Source organism: Magallana gigas, chromosome 4 (assembly GCF_963853765.1).
Source record: "Magallana gigas chromosome 4, xbMagGiga1.1, whole genome shotgun sequence".
Lineage (NCBI taxonomy): Eukaryota > Metazoa > Mollusca > Bivalvia > Ostreida > Ostreidae > Magallana > Magallana gigas.
In genome coordinates, this window is record NC_088856.1 from 45,542,958 (window position 1) to 45,563,491 (window position 20,534).

The following is a 20,534-nucleotide window of genomic DNA, read 5'->3' on the forward strand; positions in this document are numbered from 1 at the left end:
ACTGTCCAGAAGTTAATACTGGAAGGACTGGTTTAGGTGTGTCTGGTATGGATTTGGTTTTTAGATTTTCAAATTCATCAGAAAATAATTCTTTAATGTTGGTTAATGACGGGAAGCTTGACAACTCTTTGTAAAGATTTTCAAGATATTTAATATACTCGTCATATGTTGTTACGAAACCTGTTTATCGCTCAGAGAAGAAACTTAAAAACAAATACACGTATTTCATATCCAAGGATATGATTTCAAACTTTCATCTACTGTATGCCTGCTAAGTCACTTTTACTATGATGTTAGGATCACCTGGTCCATACGTTCCATAAATTTCAGGCTCGCGGAAAAGATGGTTATTCTCCAAACTTACTTAAAATGTCTCACTTCTGTCCATCTTACATCGCCGATTTTTTCGTTCTCGCCGAAATTATCAAATTTTACCATATAATCCCAACCTAGGTGAAAAGTTTCATCAAATAGACATGTCAGCGCATTATAAACAAACAGAAAATGCGCGTTAAACAAGGAATAAAAACGCAAACTTTAAAGACACTATAAGAAAGTAAGGAATCGTTCTTTGGGTATTATGCAGTTATAATTTTGGTCGGGGTGTGATAGATTTGATCATGCCCCGACAGAAATAATCACCTCATAATATTCAAAGAATGATTCCGTATTACTTATATTTATATAATTTGCAGCAATTGTACGATTACATATTTGAATTTTAATAAGGAAACCCAACTTCCGCCCCTATTATACGTCATTTGAATTTATTGGAATGTATTGTACAAAATCGATACGTTGTGTTATCAGAGGCAGAGAAGAATGCATATATTACTACAAATACATGTAGGTCACGATTCTCAGGTATGCAATCGGGTGTAACGAAGTCAATCTATACCCGTGTACTGATGCATATTGATGAGTAGTGTTCAACTTTAAAATACATTGTCAAAAAAGGTGCATTGTCAAAAAAGGTAACATCACATAGAGTACTTTCATATGCATTGTTTGTATTACTCAATTATTTGACCACCTGATGGAATTTTTTGAATAAACTTATAATATATTACATGTACTATATCGTACACTTACAGAAAATCAACTCAATAAGAAGGAATATGTATTGTCGGAATAATCAGTAAGCAAGTATTTGATTACATCGAAGAAAACTTTACCTCTCGGTGATGCAGTTTGTTGATTATAAACAACTTCGAGTTTTGAAACATCTAAACTAGGAAAAAACAAATAATTTAAAAAAACCTAAAGTAATTTTAATTTAATTGATTAATTTGAAAAGTAATTTCCCCCAATTACTGGTGCGATTATTACGTATCTTTGAGTATGCCAAAATTCTTTAATCATATGTAAACAATTTACATTCATTTGTCAAGTTCAAGAATGTGTAAAACTTAGCAAAATAACACCATGTTCATTTTATCGATCATTAAATTTCGTGAAATCAGCTAGCCCTTTACCTTGATAGCACTAGAATACTGATATCTCCAACATGCGCTTTCCTTCGGTCATTTTAGAGGTCAATCTTTTTTTAATAGGTGTTAAGCTCCAAGATTTCACATGAAATATTGTTAAGTAAGGTTAATACAGTAACTGTAAACGTCTTTAAGTCCACACGGTTTCCTGTGTTAGTATATTTCACGGTGTTTTTCATTTCACGGAAAATCGATTAATATCATTACGGATTACGTTTACTCAGAGGCGAAAAAAAATTCCTCTGAAAGGAACGAAAAACTACCTATTCTACATTGTAGCCCAACTACTGTGGTGCTGTTTTTCACTTTCAAACACCTAGGCCAATCACCTACTTTTAATGCTAGTGACCTCTGAATGTTCATTAAATGTTTATTAAAAAATTGTCAAAACTGTCTACCCTTTCTAAGGTTGTTTTTATTTTGCAATTATAAGAAATAATAAAACACTTTGTTGGTTAGAAAATGAAAAAATATGAAAAGCTATACTAGTTTCATATTTCAAAGAATCGTTTAAAGCTCATATTTTAAATTTAACTTAATCCTATTTTCCTCTATCAATTTTAAAAATTCTACGCATTTTTGATCGAGTTTTTAAAAAAAAAAAGACTAATAGGAGCTCCAAACCATTGTTTGCCTAAAATCACTTTTATTGTTTGTATTCAAGTTTTTTAAGAGAAAAAAAAATGAAGAAATAAGTCCGAATTTCCTAAGTTTCAATTTTTATCTTCCTTCATCGTATCATATCTTCCTCAAATAAACAAAACATGGATATCAATTTTGATTTTTGTTAATCAAATTGTAATTTTGTGTTTTTAAAACAACTTTTGACTTCAGGTATTGAACTTTGTAAAAATATTTTTTGAAATCTCAAACACTGAGTAAACGTAATCCTACATGTAATATGTTGTACCGTGCGACCGTTGCGGCGATCGCAGCAGATATAAACAAAAGATATAGTTTGCATCATTGTCAACTAATGTCAGTTCCAGGTTCTCGTTTCCATGATTTTTGACAATTTTCCAAACAAAATACATTCAAAATAGACTTGCTCCACTGTAAAGCAGTATTACTCGTGTACTTCTGGAGAGAATTTGATTAGTATGTAAACTGTATATAAACTTGTCTATAATTTGATCAAATCTGTGAACCATTTAATATTATTTTTCTTTTATTCCTTGTTTTTGTTGTCTGATTTTTTTCATATAAAATTTTAAATAAATGCTGCATTTCAATTTGTTCTTTTTTGCTTCCTAAATGTACATTCCGGTATTCGCTGTATCTATGTATACACCATGAGTATAAAGGATGTTTCTTAAAGTCCTGTCCTAAGGAGATGTCAGTTATGATAAGTACTTGACAACACGCGCAATGTCCTCTATCAATCGCACCATTTCGGGTCTTTCCAGCTGATATCCGAGAGGTCCGAGAACTTGCGATTGTGGCTACGATAAGGCCGCAGATGTGTTTCAAAATAGTTTAAATTCAGTTAGTGTGTGTTAAGTAAAAATTGATTATTTTAAATAAAAATTATAATAGGCAAGGTAGGCCCTGGAGATGGTGAAGTCGCGGTACCCTAATGTTCACGGAAAATTGTCTTACCGTGAACATAGTGATATATACTAAAAACACCGAAATGTTATAATAACCAAAAGGTAGAAAAATATATTACTTATCAAGATATTGCAACTGGAGGAAAATAGCTATTTTAGTATTTTCAAAGTGCGGAAAATTCCTTTACAAAATGAAATTTTAATTAATAAAAACAAAAAACAAATCAACCTCCTTAAATAAATATGCTTCTTAAACGACGCAAAGAGTTATTCCTCATTGATCGATAACGAAACCAAAACAAAACACCAGAACGTTTAGAAAATTAATATATTCTATCTGGTAGTTCATTACACCTTTCATTTAAAGTTATTTTTAATTAAACACACGTCCTCATACATGTATTATTTGTATATAATATATTTTATAGATAAAATCTTACTGACCAGGCCACGCCTCCTTAAAATAGTTTCAATTATGTGACAATTATTCTACTTACAGTTTCTATTGATAATCTCGTCATTACAGGGAACCTTGTATACGGAACGCCTAAAGGGTCAATATTCAACATTTCAAGCTACAATGCGGATATGAGTTATTCGTTCAATTTCGATAAAGAGAGATAAATTTCATATTCTTAAAAGTAATTATTTTAGCATACCTGAGCCAGAGGCTCAAATGCACTTTTCTGATCAAAATTTGTCCGTTTTCTGTCAACTGGGCCTCGTTGTCGTTGTTGTCGTTGTAAACTTTTAACCTCATTAAAAAAAATTTTAAAAACTTGCGACAAAGTCGTAAATAATTTCAATCTCGTGGAATGATCTTTGACGAACAAAATTTATATAAATTCATTAATATGTCCTTATTTTCATATCTATAATTATATTTCAGAATAATTAAATTCAAAGATCTATATAGTTTGTGATCAATTAGCATTGACTAATTTGGTCGTATGCCGTAAGTTCTTTAATTTGTAAAACGCAGTCTAGAACCGCTGGCCGATTTCAACAAAACTTGGCCCAAAGCATCCAAATTCAAGTTTGTTAAGATGACGGACCAAGTCCACTTTCAAATGGAGATAATAAAAGCGGCGTGGTCTGATTTTTTGGCTATTACAGCAATAAATTATTATATATCCATACAAACCAATTATCTTAGAAAGTTATAGGCTTTCGTCTATTAACACCAGCATAATCGGTCTCCTTTCAAAGTTTATCACAGTTAACAAAATAGTTTCTTTATGGGCATACAAAAAATACAAACTTCATCATGGGAATGGTTAGAAAAGGGAAGGGTTTGTTTTTGTCCCCCAAATTAATATGTTTATTCAACCCGCATGTTATGCATCGATTGCAAAGCAAACTTCAGATATATTTGTGAACAAAATGTACATATGTTTATTTTTGATTTTCAAAAACATTATGTCCTTTATTTATAGCAATGTCAAAGTCGTAATACAATCAAAGCCACCTTGACGTCATGTGATGAAGTTTAATACAATGTACATGTATGAGGCGAAACAACGCAGTACCCTTTAACATTCGTTTAAAAGTGGTTAAAAAAAAACTGATAGAAAATCGGACCAAGCCGCTTTAAGAATATTTGAGTTTGTATTTTCATGAAATCTTCTTCTCAAAAACTATACTGCCCAAAAAGCTTCTAACTTGTGTGGAAGCATTCTAAGATAGTAAAAATTCATTGTCAAATCTAGCTGCAGGTCTGTACCCCCACATCCCCCTCGGTCTCAAAAAATTTGGATAGGCGTCCTTGGAGCTGCAATTGCTTATTTGTTATAAAGCACAAAAAACTTGCGCTAGTTTTGAACCGATTAACCTCACTAAAATCCGTCACTTAGAAAACACAATATATAGGTTGTATCAATACTTTCGGTACAACCATCGTATTTCCACAAACATTCTATTAAAAAATTAGCATTATAAATTTTTCAGACAATTTCTATATAGTATAACGTATAAAGCTAGTGACGTTGCTTAATTTGCCTCAGTATCATAAACACGGTAACCGACCTCTGAATTTCAAATATGAGAAATTCACGTGTAAATCTAGAGTCGCCATTTTGATATGTAAACAAACTACACTACTTCAATTAACGGGGGTGATGATGGTGTTTAAAAGAATATCAGAGGCTAGTAAAGTAATATATGTTTAGTAAAATGTCCGAGGATTTTTTATAAATAAAATATCAGTACAAAATATATTCGGGAAAATATTAATATATTCCAAAACTAAAGCAAGTTTTAAAATTTGAGCGTTGTAAGTGGAACTTTTTAACACATAAGGAACTGTTCCACCTGGTTTGAACAAAAGACCTGGAGCAACAGACCTGTAGCTTATTCAAACCATGATATTGATGAAATAGGGCGGGTCCACAATAGAGATTGTTCTTGTTTTAAAAAATTACATATTAGGAATAAATATAGAAAAATTAAGATCTTCTCAAAAAACTTTTGGCCACAAAATGAAAGCATCCTAAAGTAGTGTAGATCCGTTCAAATCATGATTCAAGAATGTAGGGTGGGGCCTTAATTGAGTTGAATTTTTACATAGGTATGAATAGAGAAAAAAACTTGTACATGTCTTATTCCATCGATGCTAGCTGGAGAAATTAATATTTCAACATTTGCAATCTATTGTAATTAAATGTATCATCATCACGTGATCGACAGTTTTTCCTTGGTTCGATCACATATCATCCTAAGTTTGGATCGGGTTTCTTTTTAAATAGTAACTGCTGATTATCTTCCTCTTACATAATAATGTTCCACAAAAACAAATGATATATAGCAGGTTTAAAATATGATTTACATGTATTTAGGTCCTCTTACTTAAACATGTGATCCGTCAAATGTTGAATTCCGTCCGTCCGTGTGCTTGTATCGTTAACAATTTTACAAATTTACTTTCTAAAATCACTGAATTGATTGAAAACTATATTTGAAACATGAGTGTAAAATACATTCGTGGCCCTTACCCCTATAGCTTATTATTTCTGTTTATCAGCATAAAACTGAGCTCTAAAATCAGTACATTGAGATGATAAAAAAGAAGTATATTTCGTCAATATTGTACAAAAAATTGTCTGACATACAAGTAGGTTATGAATCTAAAAACAATACATGTAAACCTCAGAATACTGACTGCTTAAATGTGCATAACACCAATTTTCTACATAGAATTTGGCGTAATTCAACGTTTTTAACAAATAACCTAACTTAACATGAAGTTTATCAGTGGCATAGCGTCCATTAAGGCAAAAAGGCAAATGCCTACACATAATTTTGTAAAGCAAAATTTAAAATTTGTGTAGATTTTAAACCTATAACAAAGCTGACTTTAACAACTATGACCTGTTTACAAAACTTCCAGGTTCATTTACAGAATAGCCATCAGATCCTTTGTAATTTAAGCCAATAAAAAAGGGGGAGGGTATTAATATTACAGTGGACATGCAATTGTATTGCGAAAGTGTTAACTCTAATCCACGAAAAGCTGAAATTGAAGGGTGTTTTTCACTGAAAAAAACCAAAACTCTTGGCAATATAATTAATATTAATAATATAAATATACATTCCATAGTTAAGTTAAAACGATTACTTTTGCGATTTTACTGAATTTTAAAAAAGGCAACTTTCTCAACAATAAATATCATATGGTCTGGTTCATTGATTTTAACGTTGTCATGTCTGTGTAATAAAAATATTGTTTTCGATGAATGGACTGAATTCATGTAAATGTGGCGTATCAATTATGAAAAAGAAGTTGATATGGAAGTACACTGCATGTACACGGCCGTAGCGCAATGGAGGCAAATGAGGCATATGCCTCATATCTGAAACGACGATCAATTTTTTTTATTAAAGTTTTATTTATGTCAGAGTGACCTCGCCAAATTTCCAGTTAAGAAAAAATTAAATTGCGAAAAAAATATTATAATATCTTGAAGATGACAACATAATGTTCAGTCTTGATCCATGTTAAACCCACCAACTCTCAACTGTCAAGCTGCCACCCTTTCCATACCTTTATAACTTGTTTAATAGGGAGGTAAGCAGCTTGACATAATTAGATAAACTACATAAATTCGAAGAATATGTTCTCTGAAGAATAGAGTAAGATATTCAATTAAATCCCATCTGTGTAGCTACAGAAATCCCATCTGTGTAGCTACAGAAATCCCATCTGTGTAGCTACAGAAATCCCATCTGTGTAGCTACAAAGCCACACAGTTCAAAAGACAATTTATGACATAACCAAAACGATTAAATTTTATCTTATACTGCAAAACATGTACCTTTTGCTTAACTGCAAAATGGGTGCGCTACCACTGGGCGTACGTGCGGTTGTTGGGTTTTGTTTACAGAATACATGTACATGTACATGCAGAGTAGGTTGTGGATACGGTGTATGAATGATTTTTTTTAAATTTCGTTAACGAATAATAGATTTTATTTTATTATTTCGAAAAGAATAGACTGAGAACAGGAAATAAAATTAAATTTACATAATGGCCACTAATGGTCCCTAACTAATTTGTTAAAACTAACAAATGTCTGCTCTCAGAAGTTGTAATTTTGCGTCCGTTTTGTGAAGATTTAGTTAAAAAGGTCCCCCTACTCCCCCCCCCCCCCCCCCCTTCCTTTGCGAACCTCCCCCCTGCACCTACCCCCTCCTGCGCTACGCCCGTCACTGAAGCCTTCGGCTTCGATTTTTGCCTACACACATATATAGGGCACGCTACGCCACTGTTTACAGATTGTAACTGGTGTGTAATAGAAATGTAGAAATGTCATAGAAAAACAATACAAGGCGTGCGAAAAACAAAACCATCTCGTGGGAATTTCGGGTGAAAACTTATGAAGTGAGTTTACGTGAAAAGGGTTCTTCTTGTGATCTGCATCTCAAATGATCAATTCACGCTAAATTTGAGTGATTTTCATTTTATGAAAAACCCCAAATGACTTTGTACATGCATAGTGACTGTTCTCTCTCTCTCTCTCTCTCTCTCTCTCTCTCTCTCTCTCTCTCTCTCTCTCTCTCTCTCTGTATAAAAGAGCGAATTTGCTTTCAATTCGAAAAAAAATTTAGAATCTAGAATCTAGAATTTTGGAGAATCGAAGAATTTAACAAATTGTCATCATTTAATGGCTTATAAATACTTATGCCTACAATCAATGGGCATAGAAAACAATAATCGAAACGTTTAAATTTCAAAATATGTCAAAGTATTTGAGGTGCTTTGGTGGCGTCGAAATAGCGATTTTTAAAAAATCGGGAAGAGTAGGATAGTCAAACAGTTCGAAATCCAATCGGTAAAGTTCTCTATACTCTTTGATTATATCTGCTGGCAGTTGGCTAAAAGCTTCAATTTTCGCTTCCAGTCGCTGTTCTTTCAGTTTTGTCCGGTTTCGCACATTTTGAATTATCCGTGTTACGACATCAGTCACGTGGGTCTGGTTTATTGTATTCATCTTCTCCAAAATAAACGGCATTTTGGTGTCTATAGGAAGAACTCCTCGAATTTGTAAGTCTCTCCAAACTCGTTGAAAAGACCTGCGAAGTGGCTCACATTGTAGTGTTTGTCCTTTAAAGGAAAACAAACGATTTATGTGACTTGAAGCTATTTGTAAGTCTGACTCTTTCTCAAAGTTTTCGAAAGTCATTCCCACTGAATACGTGGAATTAAAGACATCCAAAATGTGCGATACATCGTTACGAAATGTTTCCATTTTCCCAATGAAATCATATTTAATATCACAAGGAAAACAATGTTCATACATTGGATAAAAATGGCGATCACGATGCGTCAACGTCTTCTGCGCGTGTATGACATATTTCATGAATTCTGGAAATGTGACGTCATGACCACATTTAAGCGACAAAGGACTCGCCTTTAATCCTCTTATAGTTTTTATGATGAAGCGTCCAGCTGATCTCCAGTAAAATGGGTTCGGGGCAAACAGTTTATCTACATAACCGGACAGTGCTCGGCCATATGGCTCACGCACGAACATAAATTTGGATGTTTTCGACAGACAATCGATGAAATCCTTTGATCGATTGGTCAGCATTGCGTTGCCTCTCGGAGCAATAAATTTTAAATCTGCAAACACGTTGCGTATTGTCTTCTGTAGAAAAGTCGAGCCTACTTTCTGTATTCGACAGTACAAGAAGCCCATGGGGTCGTATAATGCTATGTTATTGTTCAATTTCTGGGTAAACGACGAACCATTGGAGGCAGATTTGGACAATCGATTTGTCTTACACTTGTGGACAAGAATAGCTTGACGGTGAAGTTGAATTGGATTGGTACTTTGGAATATCTGTCAAAATAATAGCAGAATAAATTATTATAAACTTTATTTTTACGCAAATGAATTTTTAACAACTTCTTTTTTTACATGGGTTTTAATTAACTGATATTTGCTGGTATCCCTTTTTTTTAAAATAAGTCAAATTCATAGATTTGATGGTACTGATATTTGTGGACAGTGTTAGTAACTGTACATTTTCGTTCGATTCTTTTTTTTATTAATTTTTTTTTTTATTTACCTCATCAAATCATCAAATATTCGGATTAATTTAGAGAAAAGTTACAAAATTTTACAGTAAAAGAAAAGTACCCAATTATTTCTTTTTCGTCTTTTGTTCTGTTTTGTTGTTTGGTCTTGTTACATTACTTTGTTTGCTTGGAGGGTTTTTTGTGTATTTGTTTGGTTTTGGGGGTTGTGGGGTTGTGGGGGAGAGGGTGGGGTTTTTTGGTAGCTTAAATTGAAATAAATATGAACAAAAAACTGGTTATAAACAAAACACATACATTGTGACGTAACATTGGACATCGTGATGGGTCATCCATCCTATAGTTGTTAGAATCCCGCTCTTGGTATGGAGATTGCTGAAGTGGCGACCATGACCCAACATAGTACTGGTAATTGAAGCCTAGGTTTCCTGAAGACGAAATCCAACAGATCTGTGGAAGCGTAAAGTTTGAATTTCATTAAACGACTAAAATTAACGAAATTTAAAATCCATGTTACAGACAGTTAAAACCATCGACAAAATTATAAACCTCTTTAACGCAATAATTATAGATCTTAACAAATATTAGAGAAAATGAATCATCGGGGCATTTTCTGTTCAGATAATTATATTACATTGGGGGGTCATTTTTCGGGGAAAAAAGTGTGTGTTTAATTTTAGTATAAACTCTTCTGATTTTGCAAACATTATCTGATATTGATTATCATTATTTATAGTATATACTAAGGGTTTTATAAGCGGTCGCTGTGAATGCAAATTTATGTGTTCGAATAAAGACATAGTTTACAAATGTAAATTGATAGCTTTACTTTTGTTTATCTCGTACCTTACCAAAGGCACATAACGTACCAAACAACGTTAACTTTCACAAGCAAACAGCAAAACACAATAATTCAAGATCAAACATTTAAATTACAAATCATTTGTTCTTTGGTTTTTTTCTCTATCACACTCCGTGATAGAAACGGCAACGAGTTGTAATGAAATTCTTTTCGTTTTGGTGCACTTTAAAGGAAGTAAATTAAAGTGGGGTGGTTATACCCGTGCTCTTGTCAATATGATAATTTAATAACGCGTCGATGACTTTTATTATTTGTAATTTTTTTTATTTGGTTTGTGGTGTCTGCAGAATAATTGAATTCCTGTTGACTGTACATGCACGTGTACAGAATAATGCCTGCTGTTTTTTTAAATGGGGGGGGGGGGCTGATCGATTGAGACATGGTGCATATTTATTATAAATTATATTTTTGACTGCTCAATTACATATACATTTTGTACAGCTATTGTACGCCAAATATATCTATGTCTCTTACATGTACAGTCACCAACTATTTATAGTTTATTCATACAATTATATGTTTTCTTTGGTGATTCATGTGGGTATAAAGGTAGCTAGCATTGAAGAAAAGTACAAAACCTGAGTTAGCGGGTAACGTTCATTGTATGCTTGCTATAATCATAGCACATACGTATGAATCGCAAATAAAGCGTTCAATGTTCTTTTTTATATATTTACATCTACCTTTGAATCATTTTATCAATTATCAAAGGTGATTAAAAGTAAGATAATTACTATCAAAACGTTACACAGAAGGAAAGACTTGTTATAAATACCTACAGAAGACTTTACTAATTATAAATTTCTCCCGTCTCCGAAGCGGAGAAAATCGACCTCCCCATTTTTATTTTTATTTTTTTGCGACTACCCCGCGCTAGGGCTGTATACGGTGCATAAAAAATACAGATCATACAAATAAGATAAAAATCCTTTTTTCATTACTACTTTAAAAATCAATGCCTTTAATTGTAAATTAATCAATCCCCAAAATGTTCACAAAATAATTTCTACTTTAATACCTAAAATATGAAAACTTACCGCCAATAAGGAAACCAAAATACTCCAAAATATCGTCTTGTAAACACGTTTTGACATAATGGTTCGCCTTGCCTGCAAAAAGTTAAACTTCCAAGATAAAAAGAAAATCCTCTGGCTACCGACGGTATATTAACATGGCAGAGTGCTTTAAGATATTGATAATTTATCATCGATTTTCTTTCCGTATCGTATCATCCTTTTAACTTTATATATGAATAGGATAGGTAAGCAACGAGAAAATTTTATTTCTCTTTAATTCGATCGAGTATCTGTGTATTCTGATGTCTGGACTAAGTCAATTACGTATTTGATCAAATTAAATATTTGTAAAAAAAAAAAAAAAATACTTTCTAAAACATAATCAATTTAGCAGTTAACATAGCTAAGGAAAAGGTGAAATTAGTCTTTAAATGTTCTTGCTTATAGTCAATGAGAGATATTTGGCTCCTTTTCAACAGTTGTACATAAGAGTAATGTGTGTAAAGTTAATTAAAAAAGAATTCAAAATATCGACTGGGTTTTAGCGTGATATCTACAATAGTAATAGATTTCATTAATGTAAATTCGCCACTTTACTCCGATGCTAGCGGTCCAAAGGAAAAACGGGTAGTTATTAAGCTCCAAATTGAATGTGTTGCGTCTTTGGAATCGACTATATATATAATGTACAATGTATGTGTACAAAATGAACGCTTCACCAAAATTATGTTTCTTCTGGACCGTGTGCAAAACAATAGTTCTAACTGGAACTCTCAAGTTAAAAATACCCTAGAATCTTTAGACATGGACAGTACTTACACAAATTGTACACCTTGTAATTTACCCTATACACTATACATGTACCTGTAGAGGAAAAGTTTTACATGTATGTACTAATTTTTTAACCGAATTGCTCCAAAATATTCAGGTGTGCATGTACCAAAACTTCAGACACATACATTATTTATATTCTTTTTTTAATCCAGCTATACAAATGCATACTCGAAAAATACGTCACGCTAGATCTCTCAAAACCCTTCAGATCAAAATCAAAAGTGTTTAGATATGGTGTACTTACCTAGCTAGCTTAAGGGTTGAAACAAGTTGCCACAGAGGAGAAGCGGTCAAGGACAGAATACGTAACTTATGGGAATTTAGATCTAATGAAATTGAAACTGAGAAGCAATTTTTGTCACATTGTCTATTCTCTAATAAGCAGTGATGTCACTTAATTCATAAAATTGGATACAATTTTTTAATATATGTCAAAATATTACTAATTATAGTACTCTGTTCATCGGTGTAATATGTAACTACACCCGTCGCTTATTTTATTTATGAATTAAACAATCTAAGATAGACACACTTAACAAAACCAACTTACTCCTAAAACATGCATGCAAATTTAATTCACTTTGTAACAGTTTTAAAGTGACTTATAAGTCCGTTGGGTCGAGAGTATTAATATTAAATCTGTAAAAGGAATTTTGTAATTATCATATACATTGTATAATGCCAGGGACGTATAAGTATTTGTTTACTTGGGATATACGTCCCTGGTAATACATATGTCACTATGACAAATTATTTACTTACTTCAGTGGGAAAATATTTTATTTTTTAACCAAAGGTTATATAAACCAATGCTATCGTACCTCTCGAAACTCTCGAAAATCTACCATTTGGTTTTTTTACAGGACCTCTCAAAATACAGGTTGTAATTTTTTGTACTCAAATGCAGATTATTTGAAATTACCCACAAATTTTGTAACTGTGTATGATTCGTAATGTCATTTGTAAGAAACACTACATATGTATATAAATTCTTCTATCTGGTTTTTGGGAGTTGATTTTTATCAACTCTCCTATGCAGTTACTCAGACAAACCGAAAGTGAAACAGTGTTTGGACCTAAGCACAAATCATTGCTGCTGACAAGACTTAGTTCTTGAAAATAATTGATAAATTCGATGTAATGTATGCTAAAGCATTGTTTTTCAAGGAAACTTATTTATAAATACCTTGAATAGTCAGATTTTAAATGGTACGAACAATTTAAATATTTTTTGTAGTCGTATGTATTCCTCCGCCAGAGTTCAATATAGTCTCGTTCAACTCGACGCTCGGCTGTCTCATTAAATCCTTGTCGGAGATTTACGGTGTCAGCCGAGCGTTTGGTTGAAAGAGACTAGAGTTCAATATTACTTGGATCCATACATTTTTCAAGAAATATTTCTATCACTGATACATAGTTTGATTGAATTAATTTTATCTTTAAATATTATCTAACATGATTCATATGGGGGTTTCTCGACATTCTTGTCGAAAAAGTCCAAAAATTCATATTATAAAAATGTGCGTAATTCAAATTAGAAACTACGTGTACTTGTCATGCAGAAGAACATATCATTGATTTTAAAATAAACATCGACAAAATCAACTCCCGTCAGTTCCTCAGTACTTTGATTAAAGTGTGTCATCTTAAACTATCAAAATAAAGAAAATTTTGCTATTTATGTGGAGCATTACAAATATACATAAGAACAATGGATTCATTAATAACTTTTGGAAAAACAACCCAAATGTAAAATTTCTAAGGTTTGCACTTTTTCTTTTGTGTCAATTTTTCATAACGTATTCCTGCATATGTTCTTTTTATCATGACGTCATAAAAGCACAATGGCAACGCTCACGTACGCAAAAATCGTTTAAAATTTTTTTTTACAAAAGGTGATAAATCTAAATATATTTCTTAAATTTTTTTTATTGTGTTCAATTAAATAAATGGCATTAAAACAATTTCTTAAAATACCAAAGGTGTAAATACACTGATTTATACTAGAATATGCAACATACACACAATAAAACCTAAAGTCGACCATTTTATACGAGGGTTAATTCAAAAGTAATCTCACAGATGCGATAAAATCGTGAAAAATCGGTGTAAATTAGTGACAAAAATTTGTGCTTTGAGACATATATATCTACCTATTTTAATTCAGATCTGAAAATTTTAATGCATCATGATAATTTTTTCTGAAGATAAAATACATGTATTTTGTAGAGGGTGAGGTAAGGCTAGTCGCCGCACGCTAGCATCTTGTATCTACTGTAGTACACTGTACACGGGGACTAAAATAAGTCGATTTATTCTAAAAACTGAAAAATGTCTGCATGTAGCATTGCATTATTAAGAAACCATGCGTATCCTATATATACCGTATAGTTTTAAATCTTATGTACCTTTTAACAAATATTTATTAGATATTCTTCAGGAGATATACCTAGGCTTAGCTGACCCTGCTTTTACTTCTCGATTTCTTACCGTCGACACTGGCCGATGTTTTCCAAGAGTCCATCCTAAGACTCCATCGCTTTTCATCGAATAACAACGTCGTCCATTGCCAAAGAATAAAATTCCTATGTTGCGTTTTGTTTTGCAGCTACCTGATTATTTTTTTTCTTCTAAAAACTGTGTTGAAAGCACCAAATCTACTGCACAAATAGCGGAATCGACACAAACGAACGGCACATCAAATTTCAGGTACAGTGATCTCAGACGTTATCTTATTAATGTCCAAAGAATAAACATTATCGGCTGTGAAATGTTTCAGAGTCTTTTTGACTAAATATATGTATTTTGTATTTCGTTCTCCACCTAGCCAACACCTTTGTACAATGTCAGTAGCCAGATAGGGCTATGTCAAGGTGTTACAAGGAAACATAACTAAAAGGATCGAGGCGATTTTGCATAATGTCGTGTTCTGTGTAACTATATGCAATGGTGGTTAAGGCATATCGTAAGCCACTCCTTTTCAACAAACGCCATGTAACGCTACAACCAACAACTTCAAATCGAATAACAACGTCGCCCATTGCCAAAGAACGAAATTCCTAGGTTGGGTTTTGTTTTGTTTTGTTTTTGGTTGTTGTTGATTTTTGGGGGTTTTGGGGTTTTTTTTTTTTTTTTGCAGTTACCTGGTTTTTTATTTTATTTTTTTGCAGCTACCTGATTTTTTTTTTTAATTTTGTTGAGAAGCACCAGCTCTAATTCATCAATAAGGAATCATAATTTTTTAATCATGTTACAAAAGCGGAATCGACACAAACTGCACAGAAATTTCAGATACAGTGATCTCAGACGTTACCTTTTTCATGTCCAAAGAATGAAAATTATCGTTTGTGAAATGTTTCGGAGTCCAACTATTATTCTTACTAAACATATGTATGTTGTATTTCGTTCTCCACCTAGCCAACACCTTTGTACAAGGTCATGAGGCCGAATAGGGCTCTGTCAAGGTGTTACAGAGAAAAACGTAACAGATAGGGTCGTATATATCTTTATTGCATAGTGTCGTAATATGCAATGGTACAAGGTCAAGGCCTATCGTTAGCCACTTCTTTTCAAAAACGCCCTGTAAAACAACAACCAAAAAATCGTTAACCTACAGAATCCTAATCCATGGAAGGGGGTTTTTATAGTACGTTTCCCTTTCTAACACCGTGACATGTACATGTAGTACTTAAACCTCTATTTTGAAATCAATTTTGTTAATTTCGTATATTCTCCCAAAATAGGGGGCAAATCCTTAAAAAATAATTCAATTTCCTACACGTATAAGTATTAGATTTAATATGCAAGAGAAATGTTTGCTGCTAGAAAAAGCCATCCCCCCACCCATGCTACACCATGTACACGTCCCTGATTAAAGCAAAGAAAAAAAAAAATTAGGATTTGGAGGTCGAAATAGGGTCGGATAATTCTAACGGGATGAAACAACTGAAAGAGTACAGAAAGGTCTGGAAAAGTGATTGAATGACAGCGATAGGCCTTTCAATTACCTTTCAGGGTTTTTTTTTTTTAATTTTACTGGTTTTTACAGAGTTTTATATACTGTGGGTCCGTGAACAGGGCAAGTTTTCAAGCTTTGGGAATTTCTAACGGCTTACTACAAGTGTCAAATATTAGATATCATAACTTCCCCTCTGAATTTCAATTAAGATGGCTGGTTTTTTTTTTTTTGGGGGGGGGGGGGGTTTGGGGGGGGGGGGGGGTGGGGTGATGATGAACAATGCAAAGATGGAGGGTTGGGAGACCCTGGTCGCTACTTTTTTTTTTTTAATTCAAAAGTACCTAGAACAATGAGTACCTAGTCCTTTTCCTAAATCTGTATTTTTTTTAGTTCATACGCATTTATTATTTATTTATCCTCAAACTTTTTTCTGAGTCCCCACTTTAAAAAACGCCATGCTATGACCCTGAATATGGTGCCCAATATTTTACTGCTCTGTTTTATACATATTCTGGCAAAAAGGAACGGAGAACACACAATACAACTTGAAAAATCATCACATTCCAGCCATGAAAAAAACATGGAATATCATTGATAATCCAATCTTTTACTTTTAAATAATTTAAAATCAAACAAGTTTAGTGTGTTGTATGTCATTTTAATGATTATCAATGGACAGTTTTGGTATGTACATAAATGGTTGATGAATTTTGAACACAAATCCATTTCCTCTAAGTCCCGGTCCTCATTGGAGGTGAGACCAGGATAACCCCGTCCCCCCGAACAAACAGCATGGGGATGTTCCTCTTTGTGGTCTGAAAAAATTATCAGAAAAAAATAAGACCATCATGTTTTACAGGTAAATAGTATATAGGTGTCTAGAAACGGTCACAGTAAACCAATATTAATGAAGATAAAAGTGCATAATTACCAAAATACTTTTACTGGTATAGAATTTTAAAACTTTACTTTTTTTCTTTTTTTAACCAAAAAATAAGTTTCAAAAATTTTTGGAAAGATAAAAATTTTTAATTCCCTAGCGGGATTCAAACTCGTGACCTGCAGGTTCGTAGTGAAGGCTCTCACCCTTTGTGCTAGGTTTTTAGATGACAATGTTTGGTAAAAAAAAAAACGTTTATAACATTATACTTGATTTCATTGTTTAAATCGATAAACAATATGTCACAATATGGAGGTGTCCCATACCATTTCAAGATAGTCAAATCCATTTTTAGAACACCCAATATTAATCTCCTTGAAAAGAAGAGCTCCAAATAAATTGAGATATGTAGGAGATTATAGTTTCTGTGCTATCTGCCCATGGTGAATAGTCATTGATCCCCCCCCCTCTTTTTTTTAACTTGGAGAACATGTCTGACATAATATGAGTTGATACATTAAATTCAAAGTTTGATAACTCTAATTTCTTTATCATCAAAAAAACCTGCACCGCCGACAAATAAAGTTTTCTTCAGTTACAAAAAAAACTTTTTATTGACTATTTGGACGATAGCTAATTTATTGTCCCCCTCGACAACATCTATTTCCCTCGACTTTGCCTTGTGAAATAGTTGATGTATAGGGGGACAATAAACTTGCTATCATCCTCATAACCAGTAAATAGGTATATAATATTTAGTATTTTATCTAAAATATTTGGATTTTTTTCCTGCGAATTAATAATTGGTAGCTAAAAATCATTTTCAGGTAGAATTAAACATGAAAAATCCCTATTACGAAAGTTTAGATTCTAAGGTCAAATAAATATATAGAAACAGACCTTGTAAATTTCCTCAAATGTTTCCTCATCAATTTCCACTGTTGTAACCGTTTCTTCAACATCTCCAAGAATCATGTTCAGATGCTGGTCGTATGCCTTTTAGAAAAAGAAATGAAGAGGTTGATAGAACAATTAAAACAAGATCTCGGACTTTCAGTAGGACGTAGCTCTCTGTTCCATCCATCAAAACAAGTTACAAATGACCCCGTTTCAAGCGAAATATGTACCTATTGTATAGTCTTATCTCAAAAGCCGCACAAATCTCATTTCAGATTTCAAAGAGCTTTGGCTGAGTGGCTAGCAATGAAATAGACTGGTCTCCATCACATTCATTTGCTGTTTGATACAACTACCCAAAGTTCAAGCTTGTTTAATGTTAAAATGTTTCCATAATGTTGCTTATTCTGGTTCATAACATGGACACAATTAAAAACAAAAGATAAGAAGCTAAATTGTAACTGTGAGATTCATATAAAAGGGGTGCCAATTTGACAAAACCTTAGTAACAGGTGCTAGATAAAAAAAATTTTTATAACTGGACATGAGAACATATCATGTATCATGGAATCAATGTCAAGGAAATTAGAATTGACTGTTGAATGGGTAAAAATATCATGATATACATGAATAATTAAGCAGGGCTACGCCTTTTAGAAATAATCATTTATTTATCACGGGACGTGGGCTTTCAGCTAGAATTTGTTTTGAACAATGAAGAATAATACATTGTACAAATGCAGCTTGAAGAGCATTTAGAGCCCTTAAAGTCCCAGTTGAACCTGCACTTTGCCTCCATAATTTTTATTTAGGATTTTATAAAGTAGGAGAAAAGAACACAAAATAATTAATGATAATAAAACTCTAAACATTCAGATTTAAAACAAGTCAATATAATTCATAGTTATGATAGACAAGTATTTTTTCTCAAATGGCCAAAATTTTGATGATTTTTCCGGATTCAATAGCTGCAAGTCCCATTTCAGAAACAGAAAAACAATCCCTGCTTGTCTCAGACTATTGAGCTATCAATTTTTTTTAGCCCCTTGTCAAATGTTTTGTTCATTGCTTGCTGTGTTTTACAGATATCAGCAATAATTGAAGAGTACGTGTACTGTAAAGTTATTCATAATTCCATACATAACAAGACATGAACAATTTTGATATCATAATTTTGAATCACCTTTGATTTCAATGATGACTTGCAATAGTAAATTGTACTACATGTACTACAACATGTACAAAAAAAAAAAAAACCAATATTAATTTATCAGCTGTCTCTGCAATTCATTAAACTTTCATTGGTTTTTAAAAGATATTGAAATAAATGTCTGAATCTTATAGGTTCCAGTCCTGGAGAAAGAAGCAATATGAATATCAACACTTACATTTAATCTTCCACGTAATTCTCGCTCATTTCTCATTTTCACGTAAATTCTTTCATCAAGACTAAGTCGAATCAGATCTAACGGCTCTTCCACATTTTGCACTGGAACTTGCTACAGGAAAAAAAAATTAAAAAAGGCTTTCAAAAATAATTTTTTTCAATGTCAAAAAAAATGAACCTGCAAAGTAATAAAATAAACACCATGCATTTTCTCTTCATTTAACAAGTTGGGAAGAATTATCTACCTTGGCTATGATAACTCATTTGGGATATAAATGGGAAACGATACACAGCTAAAAAATGTGATGTCTTTATATACAGGGATTTTGTATTGCAGCAGATCCAGATGATAATGTTGCAAAATTATTCAAGTTATTCTGAGGGACCACTTTATGGAGAAAAGATGTAAACATTCCCCATAAAAAATCTCTGCAAGAAATCTGTTCTTGTTCCTGTGAATTTTCCCGATTGAAAATGACAATGTGTCAACGAAAATATCTGATTTCAATTTCACTTCTTTCATCGGTATGTTTACTTTTATTAAAAATTGGTCAAATGTGCTGCATAAATATTTTGGGAGAGACTATAGCATTAGCTTGATGAGGGTATAATTATTAGTTGCTCATTAGGTAGACTGGAGCCACACTTTTCAAATGAAATGGTCTTCAGCTTGAACGTAGTTGTAGTTATCATCCAAAATTCGGTCTAGTTTATTACATCAGAAAGAACTTGCAACAATTCTCTTCAAAAGCCGGTTTTCTGCAACTTGCTCATTATTGCACATGTAGGCCTAAATTGTGATTTTAAAAAATAACCAGAAGGTCACATTACTCAAATGAAAAAGCAAGTGCACAACACAATATTAATAAGTCATTGATATGACGTTTATCTATAAGCTGTCGTCACTTAAAAGCTTTAAAGAAATGGTAGGTTTAACATTTTGAATACATAAGGAGTACCTGCTCTTGATCGTCAGCCATTTTTATTTGAATGAAGAACAATCTTCAAATGCGGACATAAACGGAAAAATTTATAAACATTCATAAATTTCCCTTTTTATTTTTAAGAAAATATCCTCATATTTTAATTTAAACATGTTTATCATATCAATTAAAACATACAGT

At 32.7% G+C, this 20,534-nt stretch overlaps 2 protein-coding genes across 3 annotated transcripts; both read right to left on the minus strand.

Moving 5' to 3' along the window:
• Positions 1 to 8,173: 8,173 nt before the first annotated feature.
• On the minus strand, positions 8,174 to 15,063 carry LOC105323612 (carbohydrate sulfotransferase 8). 2 transcript variants are annotated; one of them, XM_066082572.1, is made up of 4 exons: positions 14,779 to 15,063; positions 11,476 to 11,547; positions 9,874 to 10,004; positions 8,174 to 9,379 (listed from the first exon to the last, which is right to left on the minus strand). In XM_066082572.1, exons 1-4 carry the CDS (start codon positions 14,810 to 14,812, stop codon positions 8,267 to 8,269), a joined length of 1,350 nt encoding a protein of 449 aa, XP_065938644.1. In that variant the 5' UTR covers positions 14,813 to 15,063; the 3' UTR covers positions 8,174 to 8,266. The 2 variants fall into 2 exon arrangements, with proteins under 2 accessions (XP_065938644.1, XP_011420983.3); XM_011422681.4 differs by having other exon boundaries at positions 8,175 to 9,379; positions 9,874 to 10,026.
• A 1,820-nt stretch (positions 15,064 to 16,883) lies between these two features.
• LOC105323611 (U6 snRNA-associated Sm-like protein LSm3) lies at positions 16,884 to 20,422 on the minus strand. The gene is made up of 4 exons (XM_011422679.4): positions 20,370 to 20,422; positions 19,412 to 19,522; positions 18,027 to 18,122; positions 16,884 to 17,061 (listed from the first exon to the last, which is right to left on the minus strand). The coding sequence occupies exons 1-4, from the start codon at positions 20,388 to 20,390 to the stop codon at positions 16,978 to 16,980; spliced, it is 312 nt and encodes a 103-aa protein (XP_011420981.1). The 5' UTR covers positions 20,391 to 20,422; the 3' UTR covers positions 16,884 to 16,977.
• Positions 20,423 to 20,534: the final 112 nt, after the last annotated feature.

What these genes read in the sequence shown, in the direction of transcription:
- LOC105323612 (XM_011422681.4), bottom strand. Translation starts at nt 14,835, where the DNA reads ATGAAAAGCGATGGAGTCTTAGGATGGACTCTTGGAAAACATCGGCCA. An exon ending in AACATCGGCCAGTGTCGACG is followed by an intron (nt 11,548 to 14,778) that starts GTAAGAAATCGA and finishes AACTTTTTGCAG; the next exon opens with GCAAGGCGAACCATTATGTC. An exon ending in TTTTGGTTTCCTTATTGGCG is followed by an intron (nt 10,027 to 11,475) that starts GTAAGTTTTCAT and finishes ACGCTTCCACAG; the next exon opens with ATCTGTTGGATTTCGTCTTC.
- LOC105323611 (XM_011422679.4), bottom strand. Translation starts at nt 20,390, where the DNA reads ATGGCTGACGATCAAGAGCAG. An exon ending in TGGCTGACGATCAAGAGCAG is followed by an intron (nt 19,523 to 20,369) that starts GTACTCCTTATG and finishes TTTTTCCTGTAG; the next exon opens with CAAGTTCCAGTGCAAAATGT. An exon ending in AATTACGTGGAAGATTAAAT is followed by an intron (nt 18,123 to 19,411) that starts GTAAGTGTTGAT and finishes TTTTTCTAAAAG; the next exon opens with GCATACGACCAGCATCTGAA.